The sequence below is a fragment of the Equus caballus genome, chromosome 17 (genome assembly GCF_041296265.1).
Source record: "Equus caballus isolate H_3958 breed thoroughbred chromosome 17, TB-T2T, whole genome shotgun sequence".
Classification (NCBI taxonomy): domain Eukaryota; kingdom Metazoa; phylum Chordata; class Mammalia; order Perissodactyla; family Equidae; genus Equus; species Equus caballus.
This window is the reverse complement of record NC_091700.1, coordinates 44,911,889-44,939,816: the sequence shown is the minus strand read 5'-3', so window position 1 is coordinate 44,939,816 and position 27,928 is coordinate 44,911,889. Positions and strand designations below refer to the sequence as shown.

At 37.6% G+C, this 27,928-nt stretch overlaps 2 protein-coding genes across 5 annotated transcripts in view; one reads left to right on the top strand and one right to left on the bottom strand.

Moving 5' to 3' along the window:
• Positions 1-6,485, bottom strand: part of LCP1 (lymphocyte cytosolic protein 1) — a 78,490-nt gene extending 72,005 nt beyond the window's left edge. Inside the window, exon 1 of one of the 3 annotated variants that reach the window (XM_023621598.2) lies at positions 6,316-6,485. The gene's annotated coding sequence lies outside the window, so the exon portion shown is untranslated. Of the gene's footprint in view, positions 1-6,291 lie in introns of all 3 variants that reach the window. The other 2 variants (XM_070239757.1, XM_070239758.1) reach the window with 2 other exon arrangements.
• Positions 6,486-6,555: 70 nt separating this feature from the next.
• Positions 6,556-27,928, top strand: part of LRRC63 (leucine rich repeat containing 63) — a 65,890-nt gene continuing 44,517 nt past the window's right edge. For both annotated transcript variants that reach the window (XM_023621599.2, XM_023621602.2), the window contains exons 1-6: positions 6,556-6,978; positions 7,495-7,741; positions 9,680-9,748; positions 19,830-20,507; positions 21,234-21,302; positions 24,423-24,550. In XM_023621599.2, the coding sequence (XP_023477367.1) occupies positions 7,657-7,741; positions 9,680-9,748; positions 19,830-20,507; positions 21,234-21,302; positions 24,423-24,550 (1,029 nt within the window). In that variant the 5' untranslated portion in view covers positions 6,556-6,978; positions 7,495-7,656. The remainder of the gene's footprint in view (positions 6,979-7,494; positions 7,742-9,679; positions 9,749-19,829; positions 20,508-21,233; positions 21,303-24,422; positions 24,551-27,928) is intronic.

Here is a 27,928-nt window from a genome sequence, read left to right as displayed (position 1 = left end):
CATAAGGTATGGATACGGAAAGAGCCTTCAAAGTGAGGAAACTGAGGTTCACAGAGGTTAGCCAGCTGAGGCTACACAGCCCCCTCAATCGCAGTTCTGTTTTAGAAACTTTTTAGATTAATAGCACAGATGACAATAATCCCAAGAATTCTCTTGCATTCTCCTTTGGAGATTTAGGATGGAGCTATCCCAGAGTCACTCAGTAATGATAACTCTTATGTAAATTTCATGATCACGCATTCCAGAAATACACCCATTGTTTAAAAACAAACAGTACAAAACCACTGTCAAGGGCAGTTTACTGTTCCAGGAGACAGGATCTTGACTTTATCTCTGATTGGGGCTCTGTGACCTCCCAGGTACCCACTCCCTGTGCTTCCCCAAACCCATCAAAAGTCTGTCTTTTCCACTTCAGAGAGGTACCATGAGGTGCCTGGAAGAAAGGTGCCTGTCAATCTTCCCAAGGATGTTTCTAAAGGGCAGAGGTCATTTGGGCGGGCCTAAAGGTCAAGCAGGAAATAAAGTCCTCGCTTCCATTTCAGCCAGAGCCCTTTCCCTCTGTGGTTCCTCTATCCTCCGGCCAGAACATGTCAATAACCTCAGATGGAAAATTTTGACCTCTTAAAATGCACGCCTCCACTGCAGTAAGAAGTTTTTGAAGCATTTGATGCTCTAACACTCCTACCCCTTACAGAAAACACTTCTCTTTCTCAATGACTTTTACCACTTGAAAATAAGTATAAATACGTGAAATACATCTATTAAGAAATCCTCTGGGCCAAGTCTAGCCCTCAGGTGTGGGTCTAAAAATCACAGCTGCTCTAACTCATCACAGCTCATCTTACAGCTCACAGTATAAGATTAGCAGAACCGGCCCTTCCAGTTACTAACCAAATAACTTCTTCTAAGCAAACGGTGGCAAGTCGGATTTGCTGTACTCAAAGTTCCACTTTCAGTCACTGTGGTCTTTCACTTTAGCGCCACACTGACCCTATCAAGGCCATCTCCCTTTTACCTTCACTGCGGACATCAAATGTCTCGCGATTATGTACTGAGAATAACCACAGAGTGAGTGCGCAGGATGAAATGTTTTTATTCTCCCAAGGAGGGTCACCTGGGTAAAGTGATACACCAAGTCGCAAATCTTCTGGAAACAATCCTTTTTAATGCTGTGAGTCTGGGTTGGGAAAGTAGGGGGTGGGGAAGAAGGGAATGTTCTGGTTTCCTTAGCTCCTGCTGAAAGAAGTGGTAACTAGAAGTATCTCCTAATGGGCCTGATTCTGGGTGGGTTGGGAAGTGATGGGGTGTGTGGGGTTCCTGGGTCAAGGACAAGGAAGGCACCCCACGGGCAACGGCATGCAAAGTTTCCATGACGGGGAGCAAGACACCATCCAAGAGAAGCAGGAGCACAAACTTAAGTCTCATCTTGTTTGGTGGTTTGCATGCAAATCTCTTGTAGTTACAGAACCTTGTCTTTAAAGAAAGTCTTAATTAAGGAGAGCCATATTAATATGTCACACAGAAAAAAGTGTAGCTGCTCTGCTTGGAATCGCAGTGGAGGAAAGAGCAGAACCCCATAATTTGTCTTCCCCATGGCTCCTGAACAGAGCTGGACACCATATCCTCTTCCATTGGAGGGTATTACTTCACCTGGAATAACTGGCAGAGGAAGTGAAGGAACTGTCTCCATAACACCAAGGCAGCTGACTACGTGGGACAGGGTGAGGAGAGAAGCAATGTCCTGGAACTTATTAACCTCAACCCTGACAAAATCTCTGACATCAAAACCTAAGGGTAGGGGATTGAGATTGTTGTCAGTCTTGAACGACTATCAAAAGCATGCTAAAGTCACTGTGTGATACTGAAACACAAGTTACAGTTCTACTTATCCAGTTGTACAAGAAATGCAAGTTCTTCATCAACATGGAGAATATAACACACCATTATACATCCAGGCAATCCATGCTCCTCCCTACCCTCAAGCCCCACTCACAGTTTTAGCCTCACTACACTGGAGAATAAAACATATAGCAATCAGGACTGTCAGCATAAAAGAGAATGATAGGTTTTAAGAGCAGATCCATTGTATTTACTATTTAAGGTCATATATTGCTATTTGCCTTAGAATGAAGAGTAAATCATTACGGAGCATTCCTGCTCACCTACGGTTCTGAAGGCTACAGGTCTCTTTTGAGGACTGAACAGAGGGCATGCAGCTCATACACCTTCTGGGCATGGCAAATGTTCCTAAACTTACAGCTGGCCCCAAGGGCTCCGCGGGTTAATCTCCCAAAGTCTAGTGTACTCATTTAGAAAAGAATTAAGAAAGATGATGTGCTTTTGGAGCACCTTTCCCTCTAGCCATTCAAAGCAGAGTCACATGGCAGCCCTTTTGCCTTTTCCACCTTTGTTAGGCTCACCAGGTGGCCTGGAGGATGCTGAGAACAAGGCAGCTTTCATCCTTGGGTCATTGGTTAAAATTCCATCAGGGATTCTCCAGCTCAACCAATGCTGACAGCAGCTCGCAGACTCAACTCATGTGAGGGACAAGTCAAGGCCTCCTTACTTACATCCCTATACTTGGACTCTTCCGGGCACGAGCTGTCCCACAGTTCCTCTGCAGTCCAGAGGGCTATAAGGACCACTGACAGAATGTAGGGACCTGCCCAGAACTCAGCATTTGCTTCACAATCTGAGAGCTGCAGACTAGGTTCTCCAACACACTGGAGACGTTAGCAAACTAAGTGTGATAGTTTATGGATAAATGCCCCAAATGCACCCTCCAGCCCTCCAAATACTTTGGTCAACATCAGCTATCATCACATAAAACAAGGACAAAGCAGATAGGAAGTTTGTTTTCTAACAACTAGCACCTAATGAGGACTCATCTGTACCAGGCACAAAACTAAGTCCTTGACACAGATTCTCTCTTTAAATCCCCACAACAACCTGAGTTACGTACCATTTTACCCCAGTTTTACAGGTGGGAAAACCACAGGGGCTTAGAGAGGTCAAAGGGCACAGAGCTAACAAGTGGCAGCCAGGGATCTGAACACAGCCAAGCAGAGCTATGCTATGCTGCCTTTGCAATCTGACGCAGATATTAGAATTTTCAATTAACGTGATAATTGTGGAGTAGCACAAAACATAAAGCCAACACTTGGAATATTGTCTTGCATCTGGTAAGCAACCAACGTTGACATTTCATCACTCACAGCACGAATGGCAATATTGTTTAGTCAACCTAACATAAAGGAAACAACTATTATTTACTTTTTTTTGGTGAGGACACAATCACACAATATATACAGATATCTAATATCACCTGGGTGCAGACAAACAGTCCAAAACCATCACTGAAGCTAAGGAAATGCAAAATTGTTTCTGATTATTTGGGGCTGTGCAAATAAATAATACTATACTACCCAAGCAATGTAATAAAACAATGTTAAAATTTTTAAAACTTCAAGTAGCTACAATTATAGCTAAGTAAGGCCTTCGAAAATGATTTAAAATTTAATTTCAATCTCTAAGATTACAAAGCCTCAAACAAATCATTATAACTTGTTTTAATAAGGTTTAAAGTTTAGCACCTAGCAAAGTACCTTATGTCTGGTAGGTTTCCAATAAATAATTCTGGAATGAATGACTGAATTCATGAGTACTCTTTTAAAAACAGATAGGCATTGTCCTTTCAATATGTTTGGGAATTTTCTTTTAATTTTATGATGCAGGTTGTATGACATTTCCTTATTAGCAACGATCTTTTTGAAAAGAATCCCAGGACCAATCTCTAGTTCAAACAAAGGAAAGGAAATAAGTATCACTCTGAAAGACAAAAATAACTAAATAACTGGCCCCAAATAATTAAGAACAGAAATGAAGTTTTTGTCTTTGTAGTGAGATAGGAAAGGTAAAAAGAAAAGCAGCTTCTTCAAAATATCTTTATTAACATTTAAGAACAGAGACCTATGCAGCAGCATGAAAGCACAGGAAATAAATGTGTACATTTAAGCCACTGTGACTGCTGAGGAGTAAAGACATTTCCCAGGATATATAATTCAACAGTCAGGTAAATTCCAACCAGGAAAATAGCTCTTTTCAAAAGCATTTTAGTGCGCAGGGTTACCCAGGGGACCCAACGGTTTACCCAACATGCACGCAAAAACAACTATTCGTTTTTTCAAAAGAACTTCTAAAAACTAATATGAGCATAAAAATACAAATTACTCCAGTTATTTCCATAAGGTAAAATGTTAGATGAAATCTACATTGACCAAACTGTTTAGTAAACCACTGTCCTATTTAAAAGGAAAACAAACAAACAAGAGGAGGGAGGTAAATGGAAAATAGTGAAGATTTCAAGCAATAATTCTGACCCCTTTCCAGCAGAGCTGTGTCCTTTCACCAACAGTAAATCTGAGATTCCCCCAAAATTCCCCACTCATTAGGAAAATCAATAGCATTACCTGTGGAGCATAAGGCTTTTATCTCATTTTAGCAACACAAAAATAAAAACAAAAACACAGGATGTATTTAGCCTTGGCGCTCGCCATTACCCTGGCCTCCTTAACACAGTCTGCTAACAGAGCCAAAGTGGTGTGGTTCAGTTTGACAAGCTTTATCACATGGTTCTGCCAAACTGCAAAGCTAAGGGGACAGACAGATAGGCCGACTGTCCCGTACTTCAGGTAAAGTGGACCCTTAAAAATCAAAGAGAGAACTCTATTACTTAAAGAGACTTGATTATTTTTACAAAAGGAAATTGAGGTAGTAATATTTTCAAAAATAATAAAAAATTAATAAAATAAATAAGAATAACAAAAGAATCCAAATTGCACGAGATTTGTGCTTTCTAAATCTAGCCTGCATTTGTACATCATTACCATAGATGAAGCATGTAAGATGTTAGAATAAACTGATATATACATATAAAACACACCAAGCCATGGATTTAATTTTCATAATAACTGTCTCATCTGCCTAAATGTTTGGTGCTAAGTAATGTAAGTAGTAAGTAGTAGAAGACAAGATATTCACACCTAAGGAGGTGACCTAGTAAACTGCCCTAGGTTCTGCTTGGTACTTGCTAGAAGAAATCTACAGGCAATGAAGCCTGATGCCTAATTCCATGTGTGACAAAGCATTTTTTAAAAAACTACTGATAAGTGCACTGCCTTGTTTTGGCTATGCAATACTAAGCATAAATTTTAAAGGCCATGCATTGGTCAGTAAAACTGAATCCCAGTACTCATGGTTCAAACAACTTTTAAGAGCATAGGAACCTGGCAATTTATATATCGGAACAGACACCTTTTTTTAATGCTTAAAACTAAAAACATTTTTCACACTTAGAAAATATGCACAACAAATATTACTTGAGACAAAACCTAGCAATCAGATCTGCCTGTTGTTAGCAACTTTGTCTTTCTGAGAAACTAATCAATCTGTGAATTAGACACAGGCAAAAGTGGAATAAATTCATGGTCTGGGACGACAGTTTAATTGGGACACAGTAATCTCACAAGGAAAAGAAACCATATGCTAATACTCTAAAGGAAAACGAAGTGCATAATATTTCCCACAGTCTGATGGAATACTTTTTTACTTTTCCATTTTTTTCATTGACCGGTTTAAAATATATGCTTGCTCCTAAGGAGAAAAAGGAAGACAGGTAGTAAATTTTGAAAGATCCCCAAAACTAGAAAGATTTATACAAAAGTCTCTCATCTTCCAACACTAACATTCCCACATTTGCAATTAAAAAAAACAAAAAAGGGAAATACTGGAAGGAAGCTCCATCTATTTTACTTTCTGAGTTGAGATTTACACATCTACCTAATGAGTTCTCGAGCGCGCTCTCAAATCTCCAAAGAAACATGCACATACATGCAAACACACACGATATTGATCACTGTATGTACAGATTCATCAACACCATGACAGAGGAGACAAGTCACAATACGACAACCAGAACAAATGACTATGACAGTAAGAAATGGGTTTCTTTTAAAGCCTGCTTGGACCCCTAATGCCCCTATTCCGCACAATTCCTCCTCATCTAGGAACTTTAAAGGATCAGAAGGACAAAACAGGTTGCATTAAAGGAAGAGAAAGAAATCAGAACGCTCGCTTTTCGGGGGCACCGCCAAATTAGAAACGGGACCCGGCTGCGCCCAAGTGCAGCTTTAAAGAACGCCAGCCCAGATCCCAGATACTTGAGTTAAGCCTGGTGTAATCGGGAAAAGTAAATAAATAATAGTGGTCATTAAGAATAAAAACAGTAATAACGATTGTCACCACGGGGTTCCGTACAGCAGCTGCACAAGACCGGACTTCTCCACCAGTCCCCACCGCCCGCAGCCTCCCGGCCAGACCCGCACGGAGCCTGGGAAAGGTGAGCGGCTACTGAGCACGCCGCGCCGTGGGGCGGGGCTGGCTCCGCGGGGCTCCGCCCATGCGCGCACCGACCGGCCCCGCCCCCCAATTCGGCGCCTGCGCGTCCCGCGGGCGGGGCGGGTTTGTTGGCTTCTGGTTGCTAGGGCCCATCTCCTTGGCCTCTGGCTGCAACTTGCCGGGAGGTTGGGGATCGGGGTCGGGGTGGGGATGGGGTGAGGGGGGGAGTGGCCTGGGTGTTTTCCTTTTTTCGAAACACATCTATCAGGAAGACCCGCGACATCTCTTGACCTCTACCTTGCTGCTTAAATTGCGAGGAAAAGGAGATAAAAGAGGAAAACTAGTTGTTTTGAAAAGCAGCTGATTGCCCTAAAGGCTAGCTTAGGAGTCCAACGTTCCCAAGCATCTCTTCCGATAATACGGAGGGAAAACTACATCAAGTACTACCAGGGAGCACACCTTGAGCGCTTGTGTGCAGTTATCTTTTGAGGATAAAACGATCCATTCGTGCAGCTCCAAAGCGTTCTCTTCTAGAATGCCAACAGAATAGTGATGTGCCGAGCACTGACGTTGCCCTGAGAAGTAAGCGCACGTATTTTGGGTCTATCTTCTCGCATCATTTCTAAACAGTACTAATTGAGACAGCGATCCTGGAAAATCTCATTGTATTGAAGACCATCTTATTTTTGGATTAAATGGTTATGGCTCGATTATAGTGGTTGAAAATTAAAATAAGTCATTATTACAGAAAGAATACAACTTATTTGTCAATAGTTATCTATTGTGAGTCTTCAGAGGCTATCACGGAGGGACTTCCGTATCTTTTTGATCAAAAATTCCTTCCAAATTTATAAAGTGATAACATTTTGGAGATAGAAAAATGAATGCCGTTTCTACTGTTCCGGAATATAAGTATTTACTAATTAAAATAGCACCGGCAGATTGAAGTTTTTGCTAACATGGGAAATGTTACAACGATCCTGATTGGTAATAGGATACGTATTTTAAAATTCCTTGTTAATTATAAACCTAAATTTTATCTAGATTCTTTCTAGAAGTTTTAAGGAATTATTTTCTTACCCTCTTGTTCTTTTATAGGAATTCAACTTGGACTCAGTATAGTATTGGCACAGGATGATTTTCATTAAGATGTAATCTAGATTCTAATGATTTTTCAGCAACAATTCAAAACATATTCAAAAACTTTTCAATTCTCACTTAACCAATAGCTGTGAAAAACAGTGCTTATTATTAGTTGAAATGCAAAAACACCCACAACTTCTTCGAAGACCTTTACCTCCAGCACTCCCTAGGCTGTCTTTATGTAAGAAGAAAGTCCGTGCAGGTATGTGTGTTAATCAGATACGTTATGAACTTTATTTTTCACAGAAATTTCTCAGCCTGCGTAGCTCAGAATCACAATAGTTAAAGACACTCACTAGTAGTAATTTACAAATGTTTGTTGTAAGATAATAACATCCAATTCAATGCTGCAAGTACAATCGATTCTTATTATCTGTGGATTCCATAGGTTTGAATTTACCTAACTGCTAAAATTTATTTGTAACTCCCCAATTATTACATTGTGCTGTGCTTTGTCTTTTTTTTTTTTTTAAAGATTTTATTTTTTTTTCCTTTTTCTCCCCAAAGCCCCCCGGTACACAGCTGTATATTCTTTGTTGTGGGTCCCCCCAGTCGTGGCATGTGGGACGCTGCCCCAGCGCGGCCCGATGAGCAGTGCCATGTCTGCGCCCAGGACCCGAACCAACGAAACACTGGGCCGCCTGCAGCGGAGCGCCCGAACGCAACCACTCGGCCACTGGGCCAGCCCCCAGTGTGCTTTGTCTTTTTAACGCCACAATATCTCATGAAGAACTTTTCAGAGCAGTATATAGAGCTCTGTCTCACTCCTTTCATGCTGGATGGATGAGCAGGAGAGGGGTGTACATGGTAATCTCTGTCATTCATGGACATGCTCAGGGCAGTGAAAACACACATGTTCCCAGTTGAAGTTGAACTCTCTGCCTTCTTGTTTCAGCTCTCATACTGTAAACAACTGTCCTTTTCCCGATCTATTTAATGCCATGTTTTTCAAATTTTCATGTTTTTTATTGGTGATTTTACTACAGTAGTTCTAGATGGGAGGAAGCACTGGGGCAAGAATGGGGCTTGAAACATATTTAATTATGGAGGAGACCTGTGTAGTTTTTGAAGGCAGAGGAGAGTCTATTGGAAAAGTAGTAACTTAATATAATAGGAAAAAGAAAAAGAAATCATGGGAAATGAGTCAAAAAATAGGGAAGGGTGGAATTGAGAAGACAGGTATCTTCATTGGGAAGATTTCCCTAAGCCCCTTTTCCCTCTGCTCCCAGTCAGAGTGCCTTCCTCTATGCTCCCACGGTATCCCGTACTTACACCTACGCAACACTTCCCCTTCTCTAGGATAACTGTTTGCCCAGATAAATTGTGAGATCTTTGATGGTAGTAAGGTTTGTGTGGTGCAATTGTATCCTCAGCATTATGTTGGCACATTAGGTAGGTGTTAAATATTGGATTAATTAATGAGAACAATGTGTGGGTTGTATTAATCAAGAAAGGTGGATTGCATAAGATTTAGGGTAGACTTCAAAAGAAGAAAATGATTTAAATTTGTTAGTAAGAGAAGGTATTCCACAGTGTGATCAACATAAGAAGTGAAGTTATAAATGAGCAGTATGGTCTTTGTGATTGTCAGTAATATTTAGAATACCTAAGGGTTCTCATGGGAAAGTGACGAGTCATCACACAGCAAGGTTAGATGAAGTGGGTCCAGTTCACATAGATTTCTATATACCAAACTAAGAAATCAGAATTATGTCTGATAAGATTCAGATACTTCGATGAAAACACTGTAAGACTATGTCAGAAAATCAAGGGGAAAGTTAAGTTAATGTAGACTAGGAAGACAGCAGTGAAAATCAGAAAGGAAGATCTGGGATTTTTTTGACTACATAACTGTGAGAGAAAAAGGCCTGTGTGAAAGCACTTTGTAAACTATAAAACCACTGTATAGTTGTAAGCTGTTATAATACTTCTCACTTGGCTCGGTATTATTTACTGACTTGCAGCAACCTGGAACAATGCAAAACGTCCTAGAATGGGAGTCCAGGGGTTTGAATTTTGGTCTTAGCTCCAATACTGATGTGATATAGCAAGTCATTTAGTCAAAGGGTCTTATCTTTCTATTCTGAAATAGCAGAACTTAATTAGATTACTGATTTTCAATCCTTTTCTCCACTCTAAGCCAACAGGTTGGGACTTCAATCCATCAGAGCAATAGCTCACTTCTCCAGTGACTCTCACGGTGGAAAAGGAAAGTGAGCATGCCCTCTTAAGGTGGGGGGCAGGGTGGAATGGGAAGAGGTGGGGAATTAGAAGCTTTAGAGTTGCCATATGTAATTTGAATAAAGCCTGGAGGTGATTGATTGGATGTGTTAAATGTGAAGAATGAAGAATGGGAGGTGTGGTAGACGCCCCCCCCCCAACCTGGAACCTGTGAATGTTATCTTATATAAAAAAATATATATATATATGTATATGGGATTGAAGATATGATCAAGCTAAGGATCTTGAGATGGAAAGATTATTTTGAATTATCTAGGTGGGCCCTAAATGCAATCACATGTATCCTTTTAAGAGAGAAACAGAGGGAGATTACACATGCACATAGGAGAAGGTGATATGAAGATGGAGCAAAGAGATTTGAAGATGCTGGCTTTGAAGATTGGGGTAATGTGGCCACAAGCTATGGAGTGCTGGCAGCCAGCAGAAGCTGAAAGAGGCAGGGTATATGCACTCCATGAGAGACTCTAGAGAGAGCATGGCTTTGCTCACACCTTGATTTCAGCTCAGGGATAGAAATCTTGGGCTTCTGGCCTCCAGAAGTGTAAGAGAATAAGTTTCTGTTGTTTTAAACCACCAAGCTTGTGGTAATTTGTTACAGCAGCCAGAGGAAACTAACATAAGAGGAGTGAAGGATTCCAGTTTGTGTGTGTGTGTGGGTGGGTGTTATAGATAGCAGATGTCCCTCTGGAGATAAAGGAAAACAGAACTTACTGATGAGGTTGGTTGGGACATCATATGTTTGAGGTGCTTAGGTCTTCCAGATCCAGATTTTAGAATGTTCTTGTATACGGAAAATGAGTTAGAGTGAGAAGAGGGGTGATGATAGAACCCTTAAGAACACTACATGGTAAACTGAGAAAGAAAAAGATTTGCTTAGAAAGGAAAGATAAATTACCATAGTGATAGGAATAGAGAAATAATAGACTGTTATCATGGGAGCCAAGGGGAGAGTGAACTTCATGGAGAAGAGATTAAAATGTTAAACGCTAAAAAGAGGTCAAATAAAGATATGTAACGATGTCTATCCATTGAGTTTAACAGCAAGATATCAATAATAACTTTGTGAGAACAGTTTTGATAGCAGAGGTGGTAAATTGCAGATCATACTGGTTTGAAAAATGAACGTAGGGATATTTTCAGTTTCAGTTTGTTAGAGATTAGAAGTCATTACGCCCATCCTCATAACAAGAAAGAAGTGAACAAACTGGTAATGACTTTTCTTAGATCCATCAGAGAATTCTGATCACTGAGCAAACCACCATCCTGAAATCTGGAGAGACTAACAAACATAGAGAATCACAGCTGAGGTCAGTTTACTGGGATCTTAAGATGCTTTAGCCAATAATTGGTAGGAATACTTAAATGCTAATTTTGACAAATTGCTAGAGGTTGAGTGAGGACTGGCTTGAGAGTTAAAAACTCCTGAGAGCTCAGTCTTAGGGGACCCTCTACAGTGTCATGGGTTTTACCTCCAGAAGCCCCACCAGGTTCTTGTGAGGATCAGAGAAAAATTTGCTCAAGTTTCCTTCAGAAGGAGGGAGAAAGTAACCATTTTTAAATGCTCCCAGAGCATTCTACCTAACAAAGTTCTGCCCTTTAAGGGAAACTAGATTAATAGAGCCTGTGTGACCTGGGGGAAGAGCAAATTAGACAACTGTAGCCCCCTGCAGCCTTTCTGTCTCATGTAAGGGGAGGCAAAGGCTAAGAAACACTTCTGAAAGCTACAGTCCAGGGATTCAGGCACACTAAAAAACTGAGATTTAATCATAGGATTATAGAATCGTTCTTTTCCCCAATACCTTACCACCTCATCAACAAGGCTCTGATATAATAACAATGGATTACAACTGAGAGAGCTGTGAGATGCAGATTTTATTTAAGAAGGAGTTTGTAGGGAAGCCCAAATACAACAAAGGAGAAAAAAAAAAAAGAGAGGGGAACTAGAGGAAACTTAAGCCTCTGACACCCAAAGCAACAACTACCTCAGTTGCTATTACCCAATACATCATGTCCAGCTTTCAACAAAAAATTACAAATTATGCTTAAAGACTAAAAAAAAATAGCATGAAGAGAAAAAGTAAACATCAGAACCATACTCAGATATGACACAGATATTGGAATTATCAGACAGGGAATTGAAAGTAACTGTGATTGATATTTTAAGAGCCTTAATGGAACTAGTAGACAATATGCAAGAACAGATGAGTAATGTGAGCAGAAAGATGGAAACTCTAGCGAAAAACCAAAAGGAAATGCTAAAAATAAAAAAAATTGTACTAGAAATGAAAAATGCCTTTGATAGTCTTATCAGTCCTGGACATGACTGAGGAAAGAATCTGAGAACTTGAAGACAGGCCAATTGAAAATTCTCAAACTGAAATGCCAAAAAAAAAAAAAAGAATAAAACAAATAAAAACAGAATACCCAAGACCTATGGGAAAATTCCAAAAGGTATAACATGTCTAATGGAAATATGAGAGGAGGTGAAAGAGTGAAGAGAGCAGAAGAGATAGTCGAAGGAATAATGGCTGAGAATTTTCCAAAATTGATGACAGACCAAACCACAGATCCAGGAAGTTCAGGGAACACCTACCAGGATAAAAACAAAACAAAACAAAACAAAACAAAGGCATATTACATTCAAACCGCAGAAAACTAAAGACAAAAGGAAAATCTAGAAGGAAGCCAGGGGAAGAGGGAGAAATACGTACCTATGGAGGAAAAAGATAAGAACTACATTGGATTTCTTGTCAGAAACCATGTAAGCAAGAAAAGAGTAGAGTGAAATATTTAAAGGGTCTAAAGAAAAAACTTCCACCAAACTAGAATCTGTGTCCAGTGAAATCATTGTTCAAAAGTGAAGAAATATAGACTTTTTCAGACAAACAAAAACCGTGGGAATTTGTTGCCAGTAGACCTGCCTTGCAAGAAATCTTTAAAAGAAGTTCTTTTATGCTAAAAGAAGAAAACTTCTATAGATCAGAAATTCAGATCTACCTAAAAAAAGGAAAAATGTCAGAGAAGGAATAAGTGAAGGAAGATAAGAAGTTTTGTTTTTCCTATTCTTACTTCATCTAATAGATAACTGTTTGTTGTAAGCAATAATAGCAACAATGTATTGGGTGATTATAGCATAGGGATAAATGAAATGAATGGCAGCAATGTTACAAGGAATGGGAGGGAAGAATTGGGAATACTCTGTTAAAAGTTACCTGCAATACCCATTAGACAGTGAGTGTAGTGTTGTCAGAAAGTAGACTTAGATTAGTTGTAAGTTGTATATTGCAAACTCTAGGGCAACCACCTAAAAATTTTAAAAAGAAGTGTAATATAGATATACATCTGAAATTTATATAATGATATAATCAAATATTACCTCAATTTAAAAAATAAATAAATGATCAAAAAAGTTAAAAAAAAGAAGTATAATTGATATGTTAAGAGAGGAGAGAAACTTAACCATAAAATGCTCAGTTAAAACCAGAAAAGGCAGAAAAAGAAGGGAAGATTTTAAAAAAGGAGAAGAAAAACAAGTGCAGTGAATAGAAAACTTTACAAATGTGGCAGATATTAAGCCAAAAATCTCAATAATTCATTAAAATGTAAATGGTCTATCTACACCAAATAAAAGACAGAACTGTCAGAGCAGATAAAAAACAAGAAACAACTATATGTTGTCTATAAGAAACTTATATTAAATATAAAAACACAGATAGATTAAAAGTAAAGAGAGAAAGGTATGCCATATTAACACAAATCAAAAGAAAGCTGGAGTAGCTATATTAATTTCAGACACAGCAGACTTCAGAACAAAAAAATTATTACAGATAAACAGGGGCAATACTTAATGATAAAGGAGTCAATTTTCCAAGAAGTTATAGCAATTCTTAACTTATTTGCACCTAAAAAAGAGAGTCAAAATATTTGAGGCAAAAGTTGCAAGAATTGTAAGGAGAAATAGAGAAATCCATTATTATAATTGAAGACTTCCACACCCCTTTCTCAGTAACTGACAGATCCAGCAGGCAGAAAATCAATAAGGATACAGTTGAACTGAATAGCACCATCAATCAAGAGGATCCAATTGACATTTATAGAATACTTAATCCAACAACAGCAGAAAACACATTTTTCTCAAACTCACATGGGACATTCACCTAGATAGACCATATTCTGGGCCACAAAACACTATTTTAAAAGAACAGAAATCATACAACGTTTGCTCTCAGAACACAATGGAATTAAATTAAAAATCAATAGCAGAAAGTTATCTAGAAATCCCCAAATATTTGGAGATTGAAGAACACATTTAAATAGCACATGGGTCAAAGGAGTCATGAGAGATATTTTAAAAATGTTTTGACTAAATGAAAACAAAAATACAACATCAAAATTTGTGTCATGCAGCAGAAGCAGGACTTAGAGGATATGTAGAGCATTGAATACATGTATTAGAAAAAGAAGATTGATCTAAAATAAATAATCTAAATGTTTACCTTAGGAAACAAGAAAAAGAACAATATAAACTTAGAGCAAGAAGAAGAAAAGAAATAATAGGGGCTGGCCCGATGGCATAGTGGTTATGTTTACACATTACACTTCAGTGGTCTGAGGTTCACAGGTTCAGATCCTGGGTGCAGACCTACACACTGCTCATCAAGACATGCTGTGGTGGCATCCCACATACAAAATAGAGGAAGACTGGCACAAATGTTGGCTCAGGGGTGATCTTCCTCAAGCAAAAAGAGGAAGATTGGCAACAGGTGTTAGCTGAAGGGCAGTCTTCCCCACAAAAAAAAAAAAGGAAAAGAACTAATCAAAATTAAAGTAGAAATCAATGGAAAAAAAGGTAATTAACAAAACCAAAAGCTAGTTTTATGAAAAGATTAATAAAAATTGATAAAATTCTAACCAGGCTGAACAAGAAAAAAGAGAGAAGAAGCAAATTACTAATACCAGAAATGAAAGTGGGTTCATCACTTCTGATTCCCTGGACATTACAAAGAAAATAAAGGAATACTATGAACAACCCTAGGCCTACTCAATTGCTAACTTAGATGAAATGGACAAAAGCTTTGAATGACATAAACTACCTAAACTCATGCAAGAAGAAATAGATAATCTATTGTAAATAATCTTTATCCTTATAAATAAGCTGTTGTTGTATAGGCCTGAATATTCCAATATCTTTTAAAGAAATTGAATCAGTAATTAATAACTTCCAAAACAGAAAGCACCAGGCCCACATAGGGTCACTGGTGAATTCTACCAAACATTGAAAGAGGAAATTATATCAATTCTCTATAGTCTCTTCCAGAAGATAGAAGCAGAGGAAACACTTCCTAAACCATTCTATGAAGGTAGCATACCTTATTACCAAAACCAAACAAAGACATTACAAGAAAAGAAAACTACACAAGGCCAGCTCCATGGCCGAGTGGTTAAGTTCTCATGCTCCTCTTTGGCAGCCTGGGGTTCGCCAGCTCTGATCCTGGGTGCAGACCTACACACCACACATCAAGCTATACTGTGGGAGCATCCCACATAGAAGAACAAGAATGACTTATAGCTAGGATATACAACTATGTGCTGGGGCTTTGGGCAGGGGAAAAAAAAAGAGAAAGGCTGGCATCAGATGTTAGCTCAGGGCTGATCTTCCTCACCAAAAAATGTGTACCTGAAAAAAAAAAAGAAAACTGCAGACAATATCTCTCACGAACATAGATGCAAAAATCCTCAAAAAAATATTAGCAAATTGAATCCAACAATGTATAAAAATAATTATACATCATAACTAAGTGGGATTTATTCTAGATATACAAGACTGGTTCAACATTCAATAATCAGTTAATGTAACCCATTACATCAACAGGCTAAAGAAAAAAAATCACATGATCATATCAATAGATGTAGAAAAAGCATTTGTCAAAATCCAACATGCATTCATGAAGAAGCTCTCAGCAAACTAGGAATAGAGGAGAACTTTCTCACCTTGATAAAGAATGTTTACCCAGAATCCTATAGCTAACATTATCCCTAAAGGTGAGAAACTAGATGCTTCCCCCCTAAAATCAGGAACAAAGGAAGGATGTCTTCTTTCACTGCTGCTATTGAACAATTTTACTAGAAAGTCCTAGCTACTGCAATAAGACAAGAAAATGAAATAAAAGATGTTCAGGTTGGGAAGAAAGAAACAAAACTTTCTTCTTTGTTCTATATAGAAAATCCCAAAGAATCAACAAAAGAACTCTTGGAAATACTAAGCAATTATAGCAATATTGCAGGATACAACATGAATATACAGAAATCAATTGCTTTCCTATATGCCAATGATGAACAATTAGAATTTGAAATTCAAAACACTACAACTTACGTTAGTATCAAAACTCACTACAATTTATTTAGGCATAAATCTACCAATATATGTCCAGGATTTAGATGAGGAAAACTACAAAACCATGATGAAAGAAATCAAAGATCTAAATAAGTGGGAAGATATTCCATGTTCATGAATAGGAAGACTCAATGTTGTTAAGATATCAATTCTTCTAAACTTGATCTATATATTCAACACAATCTTAGTCAAAATACCAGCAAGTTGCTTTGTGTATATTGACAAAATTTATTCTAAAGTTTATATGTCAAAGCAAAAGACCTAGAATAGCCAATATAAAACTGAAGATTAAGTAAGTAGGAGGATTGTCACTCCCTAATTTCAAGACTTTATAGTAGTAAAGCTACAGTGATCAAGACAGTGTTGTATTGGCAAAAGAACAGACAAATAGATCAGTGGATGAGAATAGAGAGCCAAGAAATAGATGTGTACAAATATAGCAAACTAATTTTTGACAAAGAAGTGAGGACAACTCAATGGATAAAATATAGTCTTTTCAATGAATGATACTGGAACAGGTTAACTGGACATCCACATACAAAAAAAAAAAAGCAAATGAACCTAGACCGGACCTTACACCTTTCACAAAAATTAACACAAAAGAATTGTAGACCTAAGTGCAAAACTATAAAGTTTCTAGAATATAAGATATGAGAAAATCTAGGTGACCTTGGGTTTGATGATGACTTTGTAGATATAACACTAAAAGAACAATCCATGAAAGAAAAAGTTGATAAGTTGGGTTTCATTAAAATTAAAAAACTTCTGCTATGGAAAACATTGTTAAAAGAATAAGACAAGCCACGCACTGGGAGGAAATATTTGCAAAACACCTATCTGATAAAGGACTTGCATCCAAAATAAAAAAGAACTCAAACTCAATAATAAGAAAAAAAAACAATTAAAAAGTGGGCTAAACATCTGAACAGACACCTCACCAAAGAAAATATCAAGAGGGCAAATAAGCTTATGAAAAATGCTCAACATCATATGCCATTAGGGAATTGCAAATTAAAACAATGAGCTACCACTGCAGACTGATTAGAATAGCTAAAATCCAAAACACTGACAACACCAAATGCTGGAGAGGAGCGAGAACTCTTATTCATTGCTGGAGGGAATGCAAAATGGTACTGCCACTTCTGAAGACCCTTGGGATGTTTTGTACAAAGCTAAACATACTTTTACCATACAATCCAGCAGTTGAACTCCTGGACATTTGCCCAATTGAGTTGAAAACTTACATCCACACAAAACCCTGCACATGTGTATTTATATCAACTTTATTTGTAATTGCTTCAAACCAGAAGCAATTCAATAGATGAGTAGATAAACAAACTGTGGTACATCCACACAGTGGAATTTTATTTAATGATAAGAATAAATGAGCTATCTAGCCATATAAAGACATAGAGGAACTTTAACTGCATATTGCTAAGTGAAAGAAGACAGTCTGAAAAGGTTACATACTGTAGGATTCCAACTACATGGCATTCTGGAAAAGGCAAAACTGTAGAGACAGTAAAAAAAAACCCCCAAAAACAGTGGCTTCCAGAGGTTCAGGGAGAGGGGGAAGAGATGAATAGATGAAGCACAGGGAATTTTTAGGGTGATGAAAATTTGTATGATACTGTAACGGTAGATGCATGACATTATGCATTTGTCAAAACCTATAGAACTGTAAAACACGAAGAGTAAAACATGGACTTTAATTAATCACATATCAACATTGTTTCATTAATTGTAATAAATGTACCACACTAATGCAAGATGTTAATAATAGATGAAATTCTGTGCAGGAGAGGGGAGTATATGCTAACCATGCCCTCCTGCTCAATTTTTTTTTTATATCTAAAACTATTCTAAAAATAAAGTCTACTAATTTAATAGAAAGAGAGAATAAATAAAATGAAACAACAAACAGAACAGAGATGAGAGGAGAGGTAGTCAAACTAATGAATGTAAATTACTTCAGTTTGCTACTGAAGAGAAGGATAAATATGGTGGGATGGTGGTGGTTGGAAGGAGTTCTGGAATCTATTGAGGTTTTTTCTCATGTTATCATGTTTTTTCTAAGACGGGAGACAGAAAAAATAAAGTTGAAGATAGTGGCGTAAGCATTTTATTGAATGAGCTGGCTTTGATTAGTTCCATATAAACAGGAAGCATATAATATTCTTCTCCTACTCCCGCCTTCAAACTCTCATGGCGCATATCTCTCTCCCAAGGCTTTTTAAAGTCACTTTCATCTATTCACCTTGTCTCATTTTCAGATATTAAACAACTAGTCTAATCTAAATCAACACTTTCATCTAGCCTGCAGTCAAACCTTACCCCTTCTCCCAGCTCAAACTAGGTCTGCTAGCCTTTCGACAAGCCAAGGGAAACAGGAGCATGATAAGTCCTTCCACCTTGTTCTTTTACTTCTCTTTCCCAACTCATATTATAGTTTCTGACTCCTCCATCTCTGGGGCTAGAAATGGGGAAGAGTTAAGGAATTAAGAGTTACGAGTTAAGATGAGACCCAGGCATCAGTTTCTGTACCCCCGCAAAACGCCAGGAGATACAGGTCAAGTAGTCTCAAGGATTCTTTTGCCGTACTCCAGTTGGGACACAACACTGGGAAGGCCGATACATTTTTGCTTTTCAGTGAGGGAGGTGGGTAGGGGAGTGGTGAAATGTTATTTTCTCCTGTAGAATCCACTCCTGTCTTCTATAAATGGTTCTCTGAGAATCCCCCTCACTTGGTTTGAGGTCAGGGAAAATCATTCTCCTTCGCCCACCATGGGGAGGGGAAGATCAGGAATGCATATAGCGCTCCAGTAGCTCTATTCGGAAGAAATCCTCTCTCTGAACCCAGATCAATCTCTAGCCACTTCTTATATAGAGACAACAGGTGGGTGAGAGTTGGATTTGTTTTGACCATCCCTTTGCGAGTCTTGCTTTGATAAATCTCTTATCTCCTTATTAGAATGTAGAGGTCCTCATCATTTATTGTACTCAACTGAGACAATAGAAAAAAACATCATTTAACATTCTGTCACGTAGGAAAGAGAAAGAATATTTGATGTAGTGAGGTACCTAAGAATGCAGGCATAATGCATTTTCTGGACATAAGAGAGAAAAGAATACTTACTGTTGTCACCTAAATGAACTTGTGGTACCTTGTAGCCAGTATCTGAATTTTATCACATTCAAAAGACAGCTTGGTCTGACATCTTGCATTGAAAAGAAATCTAAATCTTTGCTCAAAGAAGTTTCAAATGAGGAAAAGATAATGATAAATAGCAAAATTTTATCAAAATCATTTTTACCCATCCATAGTGCCAGAATTTTAGTGGCAACTACTCAAACATCTCCCTTAATATCCTACTCTTCTCTCCATCAATTCTGTTCTTCCAAGAGTAGCACCCTACCTTTTCTAAATCTAGTAAAATTTAGTCGTTTCACTTCTCCAGTTGTTCACTCAGACACTATCCCAGGCAGCTAAACAAAAGTCCTGATAACTGAGCAAGTTATATACAGAAATACTTTTAGAAGGTGAGAGAGGGGTAAGTGGATAGAGAAGAGCTATAAATGCTAAGACATTAACAGTTTTGTCCCTGACATCTTGATAAATATAATCTAATTGTGTTTTTTTCTTTTTCTGGTTTAGCCAAGACTGTTGAAACTAAGCCACCACGTGTAAGGTTCACTCAAGATGAAACCACTTCAACTGAAAGAGATAAAACTAGTTTTCCTGATGTTTCAACAAATCAACTACAAACCCCAATCAATATCCAAAATCTCTTTCTTGATGATCTTGTACCAAAAACAGTGACTGCTATTTCAACACCCAAACTCTCTTCTAAGAAAGCCTATTGGCACCGTGCAAAGACTGCTATCAGTTCTATAGTTTTTCCAAGTTCTCCTTCAGTTTCACCTCAAGTTTTGGGGAAAGAAACAAGCCAAATGGAAATTACAAGAAAATCCAGAAGAAAATCATCAAAAATAGAACCTATTTATGCTGATCGGGTACAAACAGACATTTTGATTCTCTCCCCATCACGCTCCAGACCTTCCCCAGTTATCACTCCTAAACCCCTGGAAATTCAGTCTGAGTATCTACATATACTGAGGAGTAGAACCTATATTTTTAAGCAACCTCTGTTAGATTTAAAAACAGCAGTGCCAAGCCCTCTACCAAGAGTTACACCTCTTAAAGTGGGAGGACAGTCGTCTGAACGTTCACAACAAACTACTGCAATGGTACTAAATGTCACTCCTTTTTCAGGTTCTTTTTCCATGCCAAGGCCACTTTTACCAAGAAAACCTCGAAGACAGTCAGTGATAGGTAAATCCATTCTGAACATAATATATAATAATGGGGTCAAGTAAGGCAAAGAGGAGAGAAGGCATGCAAGCAAATGGTGGCCCCCCACCTTGGGTTTGCAGAGTGGGATGGTGGGATCACTTTTTTTTATGGGGAAGATTTGCCCTGAGCTAAAATCTGCTGCCAATCCTCCTCTCTTTGCTTGAGGAAGATTGTCACTGAGCTAACATCCATGCCATTCTTGCTGTATTCTGTGCATGGGATGCCTCCACAGCATGGCTTGATAAGCGATGTGTAGTGCCACACCTGGGATCCAAACCCTCAAACCCCAGGCCGCCGAAACAGAATGCATGAATTTAACCACTATGCCACTGGGCCAGCCCCTGGGATCACTTTTTACCTCTACCTTTAATACATGGGCCAGAATGCAGTAACAGAAGTCCTGACCTTGCAGGTCTGCCAAGGTCAAACTGGGTATTTGACCCAGGTGATAGTGGTGGGAAGAGGATAAGGGAGTGCAAAGGATCAGAAAAGCTAATATAAAGGAGCAGTGAGAATGAACAATTATTCAGAAGGTGATCTAGATGAACTCTAGGAGCAGAATGCCAATGCTGATGGATGCCTTAATGGGCACATTCTCATGGATAATCCCAACTCCTTAAAAGATGAATAATTCTAATGAAATCATAACACCCCCAACATGAAATTTCACAAGTATCCAAAAGTCTCATTTTTTCTTTTTTCTAGAAACTCTTGCAACAGAATCTGAAAATGTAGAAAGTGTCTCACAGCAAAAACCACCAAGCCCAACTGAAGGTAAATGCTAAATTTGCATCATTCTTTTAAAAATTGTATATTAGATTCTCTCTCTATAAAAGTATTCAGGATTCTGTGTGAATGTGTATATGTGTGTGATTCACACGTGTCTCACCTCATTTTCAGTTCCTTAAGCCATTTACTCAGCAACTGTTTTTTGAATATTGACTATGAACCAAACTTTGTACTGATATTGGGAACATGAAAGGTGGAGTATTCTTAAGATGGGTGGGGCAGATAGACATGCAATAATGAGAGTTAACTACTTGCCTTCTGACAGGCACTGTTCTAAGTGCTTTCACCTTAGTTACCTAGCAGAAACAGTGAAAAGTCACCTTTAAAGAAAGATTACATCATCCTAGACCTCACATTACTTCTATAAACAATTTCACAAATACAATGAGTAGTAAACCATTCACAATTACCAGGCACACTAAGAGAAAGACAAAATGAATGAAAACTACTGGAAACATTAAGCAATTTGAAACATACCCACAGGAGTTCCAGGTATGACAATTATCAGATACAGATTTTAAAATAACTTCATCACTTCTGGTTCTGTCCAAGATTGAGCAGCTTGTATAGGACAAACCCTCCCGCCAAAATCAACTATTAAAGCTGCCCAAAATATATAAAATAGCTATTGAAGTTACTGGAGAGTAACCATTGCAGGCATGACTTGAATGGCTACGATCCTTGAAAAAAGGGAAGTTTATGAGTTTGCTCTACATTTACCTGAGGCTTTGCCTCAGGGCATTTGTGGTGCTGGAGAATAAGCACAATTAGAAAGTCGTAGTAGTACTGGATTGAGGAGATAGCAGTCAGACTTCAGAGCTGCCAATTTAGCTGTGCCTCAAGGGGCAAAATCTCAAAGAGGAGAGAAGTGAATCCAAATATCTGCATACAAACTCCCTTAAGGGTATCGGGCTGATTTCTAAGCTGTGCATGTGCAGGACAATTCTAAGCTGTGCATGTGCAGGATAATACTCTAAGAAACACAGCAGGTAACATCAGCTAATGCTAAGGAACTGAGCATAGATTTTTCACAGTTGTACAGGAAATGGTTATCGGAGTTCAAGCTTTGCCAAAGTGGAGGAGCCTTTGTGAACACACCTGGGCTTTCAGGTGAAGACTCAGAGGACCTATACCTTAGGAATAAGGATGATGTTCTATGAGAAAAGGCAAAACAAAAATAGATGATAACTGATAAAGCTCAAAATCAATCCTTGATAATATTTCCTTCTTCATCAAAGAAAACCAACATTTGTTAGAGAGAGATAGTATTATCCAGACCCTTTAAAATTTTCATTTACAATGTCCAGTGGTAAATTTAAAAAATCACAAGGCATCCTAAAAACAGGATAAAATGTCTGAAAACCGGTAGAAAGAGACAAAAGAAACAGACCCATAGATTCAGATATTGGAGTTTTCAAATAAGGATTTTAAAATAACTATGATTGCTATGTTCAAAAAAATAAAGAAAAATGGAGTTGGCCCAGTGGTGTAGTGGTTAAGTTCGTGTGCTCCACTTCAGCAGCCCAGGGTTTGCCACTTCAGATCCTGGGTGCGGAGCTACGCACTGCTTGTCAAGCCAGGCCGTGGCAGGCATCCTGCATATAAAGTGGAGGAAGATGGGCACAGATGTTAAAAAAAAAAAAAAAAGAAAAAGTTGCAGAATTTTACCAGACAACTGGAATTTTTGTTTTTAAAAACGAGTCAAATAAAATTCTAGAACAGAAAAAAATATCCATCACCTCACATAGTTACATTCTTTTCTTATGATGAGAACTTTTAAGATTTGCTCTCTTAGTAGCTTTCAAATATACAATATAGTATTGTTAACTATAGCAACCTTAGGAGTTTCTGAGCCCATTATCCTCCCAGTAGTTCTGTATCACTGTCTGTGACATAAATTAACTTTTGGGTCTCCTCCATATCATAAGTCTAAACAAGTCATGCTGCCATTTCTGATGTATTGAGTTTATTCCAGTCTGGTGGTTTCCTCTTTGAAAAGTTTCAGGTGAGTTGGGTGAACAGATCTTTCAGAGATCTATCAGGGGATTTCTAACCACCTCCTCACCTCTATCTCCCTCCTTTCCACTCAAAAACCATCTGCCTGGGCTTAAACCATGAGGGTGGGTGAGCTGGAAGCAGGCCACAGACTTATGTCTTAACTCACTCTCATTTCCTTCTTGCTCCATTCTCTCTCCCAAGACAAGGAATCTCTATATCATATTATACACCATCATTTATTCTGTGCTTAACTTTCACATCTATTGATCTGAAATGGGTGCACAGGGCCTATTTTAGAAATTAAAAAGTGAACATTGTTTTCTTTGCTCTAGGATGCGTTATTTCCTTTCACTGCATAAAAATTACTGAGACTGTAAAATATGTTGCTTCAAGTAATGCAGCAAGAATGGCTGGGAATGTAAAATATATTTCATAAAATTTCAAAATATTTTCCTGCTGCTCTTAGATGTGTACTTGGATAGGCCATTTTGATGGAAGGTGAAACCCACAAGGGTCATGATAAAGTAAAGTTAGATGGTCTCTGTTTGGCTCACTCCTGAGTTGTTTGGGTTTTTGCCCTTTCTTGTGTGAAGTCTTCAAACTAAGGGAAGAATTGAATTACAAGGGGCGTTTGAAACATGCATCAAGGTGATATTAGGGAAAAAAGTGAGAGTGCTCCTGAGGAGGTGATCTCTATCTAAGTGATGTTTATATGATGTCCTTCACTAGTTTTGTGAAGCAAGAAGTTGTTTATGTAATTCATAGTAAAATTTTAAAAAATGTTTTTACATATAGTACAAGAAAACTGAGATTTATGGACTCTAAATAATGCAGGTAGAAATCTATGAGCATATGGTTTTCTTTTTGAACGACAATTGTGCTATCTAATATTCTTTTTAAAAAAACAATTTGGCAAACAGACCAGCTGAGAGTGGATGGGTGAAGGTTGTGGGGAATCTCTTCTAGAAGATGTGTGCAGCCAACCTATTTATGACGACTCATTGTTACCTAACATAAATGCCTTTTAGCTTTCACTCTAAGTGATAATACATTTAACTTTCATGTTTTATTTTATTTATGTTGGTCCCATTAAACCTCAAAAATCAGAGGGATATGTCGTATATGGTGAAGCCTTTAAGACTATTGTGGCAACACAATATGAAACATTAACAGCCGTGACCAACCTGGCCATATCAAACTGTCAAATGTTTGGAAGAAATGCACTTAATCTTAAGGTATGCTAGATCTTTTTAATGGCAATTTCCTGTTGTATTATCAATTATTTTTGCTTTAGGTTTCCTAACTTAGGTTAGTTTTCATAGTATTGAAGGAATCTTTCCTGTTGCAATAGAGATTTCCCTGGAACATATTCAAATTGCATCTCTAAACCTATCTGTCCTAGTTTGCCTTCATTCCAGTTTTTAAAAATGCTCAGATCCAAAGCAGGCATGGTACTTTTTTCACCTAGCATGATAATAAAAGTGGGAGTCAGAGTTATAACATTTTTAAGTTATCAGCAATCTCTGGCTCTTGTGCCAAATTCAGCAATAGGCTAGCTTTTTACTGAATACAAGCCCAGTATGATGAATAAGAATGATAATAGCTACCATTTATTAAGCACCCACTATGTGCAAAGCAAATGTTAACCTTAAAACTTACGATCCAGGAAAGTAGGTAGTATAATTTTCATTTTACAGCTGAGAGCACTGAAAACCAATGAAAGTAACTTGCACAAGATCATACAGCAAGCAAATGGCAGAGCTTGGGTTTGAACCCAAGACTCTTTCCCCTCAAGATCTATGCTCTTTTATTGTAAATAAGTTCAAACTCATAGAAAAATGGCAAAAATAGGAAAAGCTGAAGGGAGCAGCTTTTTTCCTTTTGGAAAAAATGAGCCTAATTTCTTTTGGAAATTAAGGCATTCAAAACTGCCTGTGTATTCTGGGGAATTTAGAAAGTCATTTGCCTGCCCAGGGCAGGACACATCCTTGGAAAAAACCCCAGAAGACCCTAAGCTTTCACCTCTGGCTGATCTCTAGGTGCAACATATTCAGGAAGTGAAGGCTAGGGCAGAGTTTTTAAATGGCCTGGGTAATCTTTGAAGGGGTGCCCTTGCATAGAGGCGATGTGAAAAGACTCAGAAAGGTTTTGTTCTCTCTCTCTCTCTCCCTCCCTCTTTGCCTCCCTCTCTCCTATCTCTCTCTCTCTGCTAGTATATGTGGAAATCTCTGTCAGAACACTGATTAATCACAAACTAAAGGAGCAGAGATTTCAAAGTCAACACATGAAAAAGAATACAGACCTAACAAAAATAGTTTAGAAAAGTTACTAAACAAACCAACAGCTACAGCCCACAGCAAGCAACAAAAACAAACTTTAAAAAGGGGGAGGAATCTGATTTTTAGACTTACCACATTATTGTATTCAAAGTGTCCAGTTCTCAACAAAAGATTATAGAACATGCAAAGAAACAAGAAATATGACTTGTTCACAGAAGAAATTAACAGAAATTGTCTCTGAGGAAGCACAAACATTGGACTTACTAGAAAAATACTTTAAATTAACTATCTTAAATATGCTCAAATACCTAAAGAAAATCATGGAAAAAGAGTGAAAGAAAACCAGTAAAATGATGTGTGAATAGAGATTATCAATAAAGAGATAGAAATTACAAAAAGGAACCAAAAAGAAATTCTGGAGCTCAAAAATACAACAACTGTAATGAAAAAGTTACTGGAAGTTTTCAATAGTAGATTTAAATAGGCAGAAGAATGAATCAGAGAACTGGAAAATAGGTCAGTTGAAATTATCAAGTATGGTGAACAGAAGGAAAAAAATGAAGAAAAATGAACAGAGCCTAAGGGACCCATGAGACACCATCAAGCATACTAATGTACAGTTAATGAAAGTCCCAGAAAAAGAGAGAAAAAGGCAGAAAGAATATTTGAAGAAATAATGGCCAAAACCCTCCCAAATTTGACCAAAGGCACAAATCTATATATCCAAGAAGCTCAATAAACTGCAAGAAGGATAAAAACAAAGAGATCCACACTGAGACACATTATAATCAAATTGTCAAAAGCCAGAGAGACTCTTAAAAGCAGCAATAGAGGAGTGATTTGTCATATATAAGGGATCTTCAAACTTAATAACCAATTTGTCACCAGAAACCATGGAAGCCAGAAAAGAATGGGGTGACATTTTTAAAGTGATAAAAGAAAAGCAATCTCTCAATCAAAAGTTCTATATCCAGCAAAACTATCCTTCAAAAACAAGTAGGAAATTAAGACGTTCCCAGATAAACAAAAGCTGAGTGAGTCTGTTATTAGTACACTTGCCCTATATGAAATGCTAAAGACAGTCCTTCAGGCTACAATGAAAAGACATTAGACAGCAAACTAAAAGCCTTAAGAAGGAATAAATGACTCTGGCAAAAGTAATTATGTAGGTAAATATAAAAGCCAGTATTATTCTATTTTTGGTGCATAACACTTTTTATTTCCTATATTATTTAAAAGACAAATGAATAACGCAATCTATAAATTATAAATCTATATTTTAAATTATAAAAATAATTCCGTTTACAATGCCATCCAATAGAAAAAAATAGACAAAATATATGAACAGATGGTTCACTGAAACAGAGATACAAATGACCTTTGTAAATATGAAAAGATGCTCAACCTCACTCAAAATAAGAGCAAAGCAACTTAAAACTACCTAGAGATAAAATTTCTCTCTTAAGAGACTGGGAAAAGTTTGGCAGCATATCTTATTGGTGAGATTGTATTATTGTTAGGAAGAAACAGAATGGTGCATTCCTATGGAGAGAATTTAGGGTATTTATCAAATTTACATATGTTTACCCTTTCACCTAGCCATCCCCGTTTATGCTGGCAAAGTGTGAAATGGTATGTGCATAGACCACTTATTGCAGCATTATTTGTAATTGCAAAAAACTGAAAGCAACTCGAATGGTCATCAGCAGGGAACTGGTTGAATAACTACGGTATTTCTACACAAAAGAGAGAGCTTTAAGAGAGAAAAATATTTAAAAAATGAGAAAGAACTTGATATACTGCTCTGAAGTGTTTTTCATGATATATTGTTGAGTTAAAAAGACAAAGTACAGCACACTGTTTATGATAAGCAACATTTTGTTTAACAAAAGGATAGAGAATACTTTTAATAAGAAAAAGTGGCAGGAGAAAACAAAAATGTTAAAAATATGTGTATATGGATGGGGAGGAAATTGTGTGGATACAACAGAGATAAAAACTAAGCTTCTTTGAATGATCTTCATTTTATAGTTTTGACTGTGCAACTATATAAGATTTTATTAATTAAAAATGAAATTAAACCAAAAATAAAAACAAAACAAATCCTCCTCTAAAAATTAAATATATCTATATTAATATATAGATATATAGGTGTATATGTGTGTGTGTGCTAAATGAAACAAATAAACCTACCTATGATAAAAGTGGAAAAATAACCACATAAACAAGAATTATATCAAGTGACTATAAAACACAACATTTTGACCATAGTTTCTTAGTGAGGACATATTCTAAGGACAAAAATTCAAATGTTAGTGTTAACTACTCCTAGTG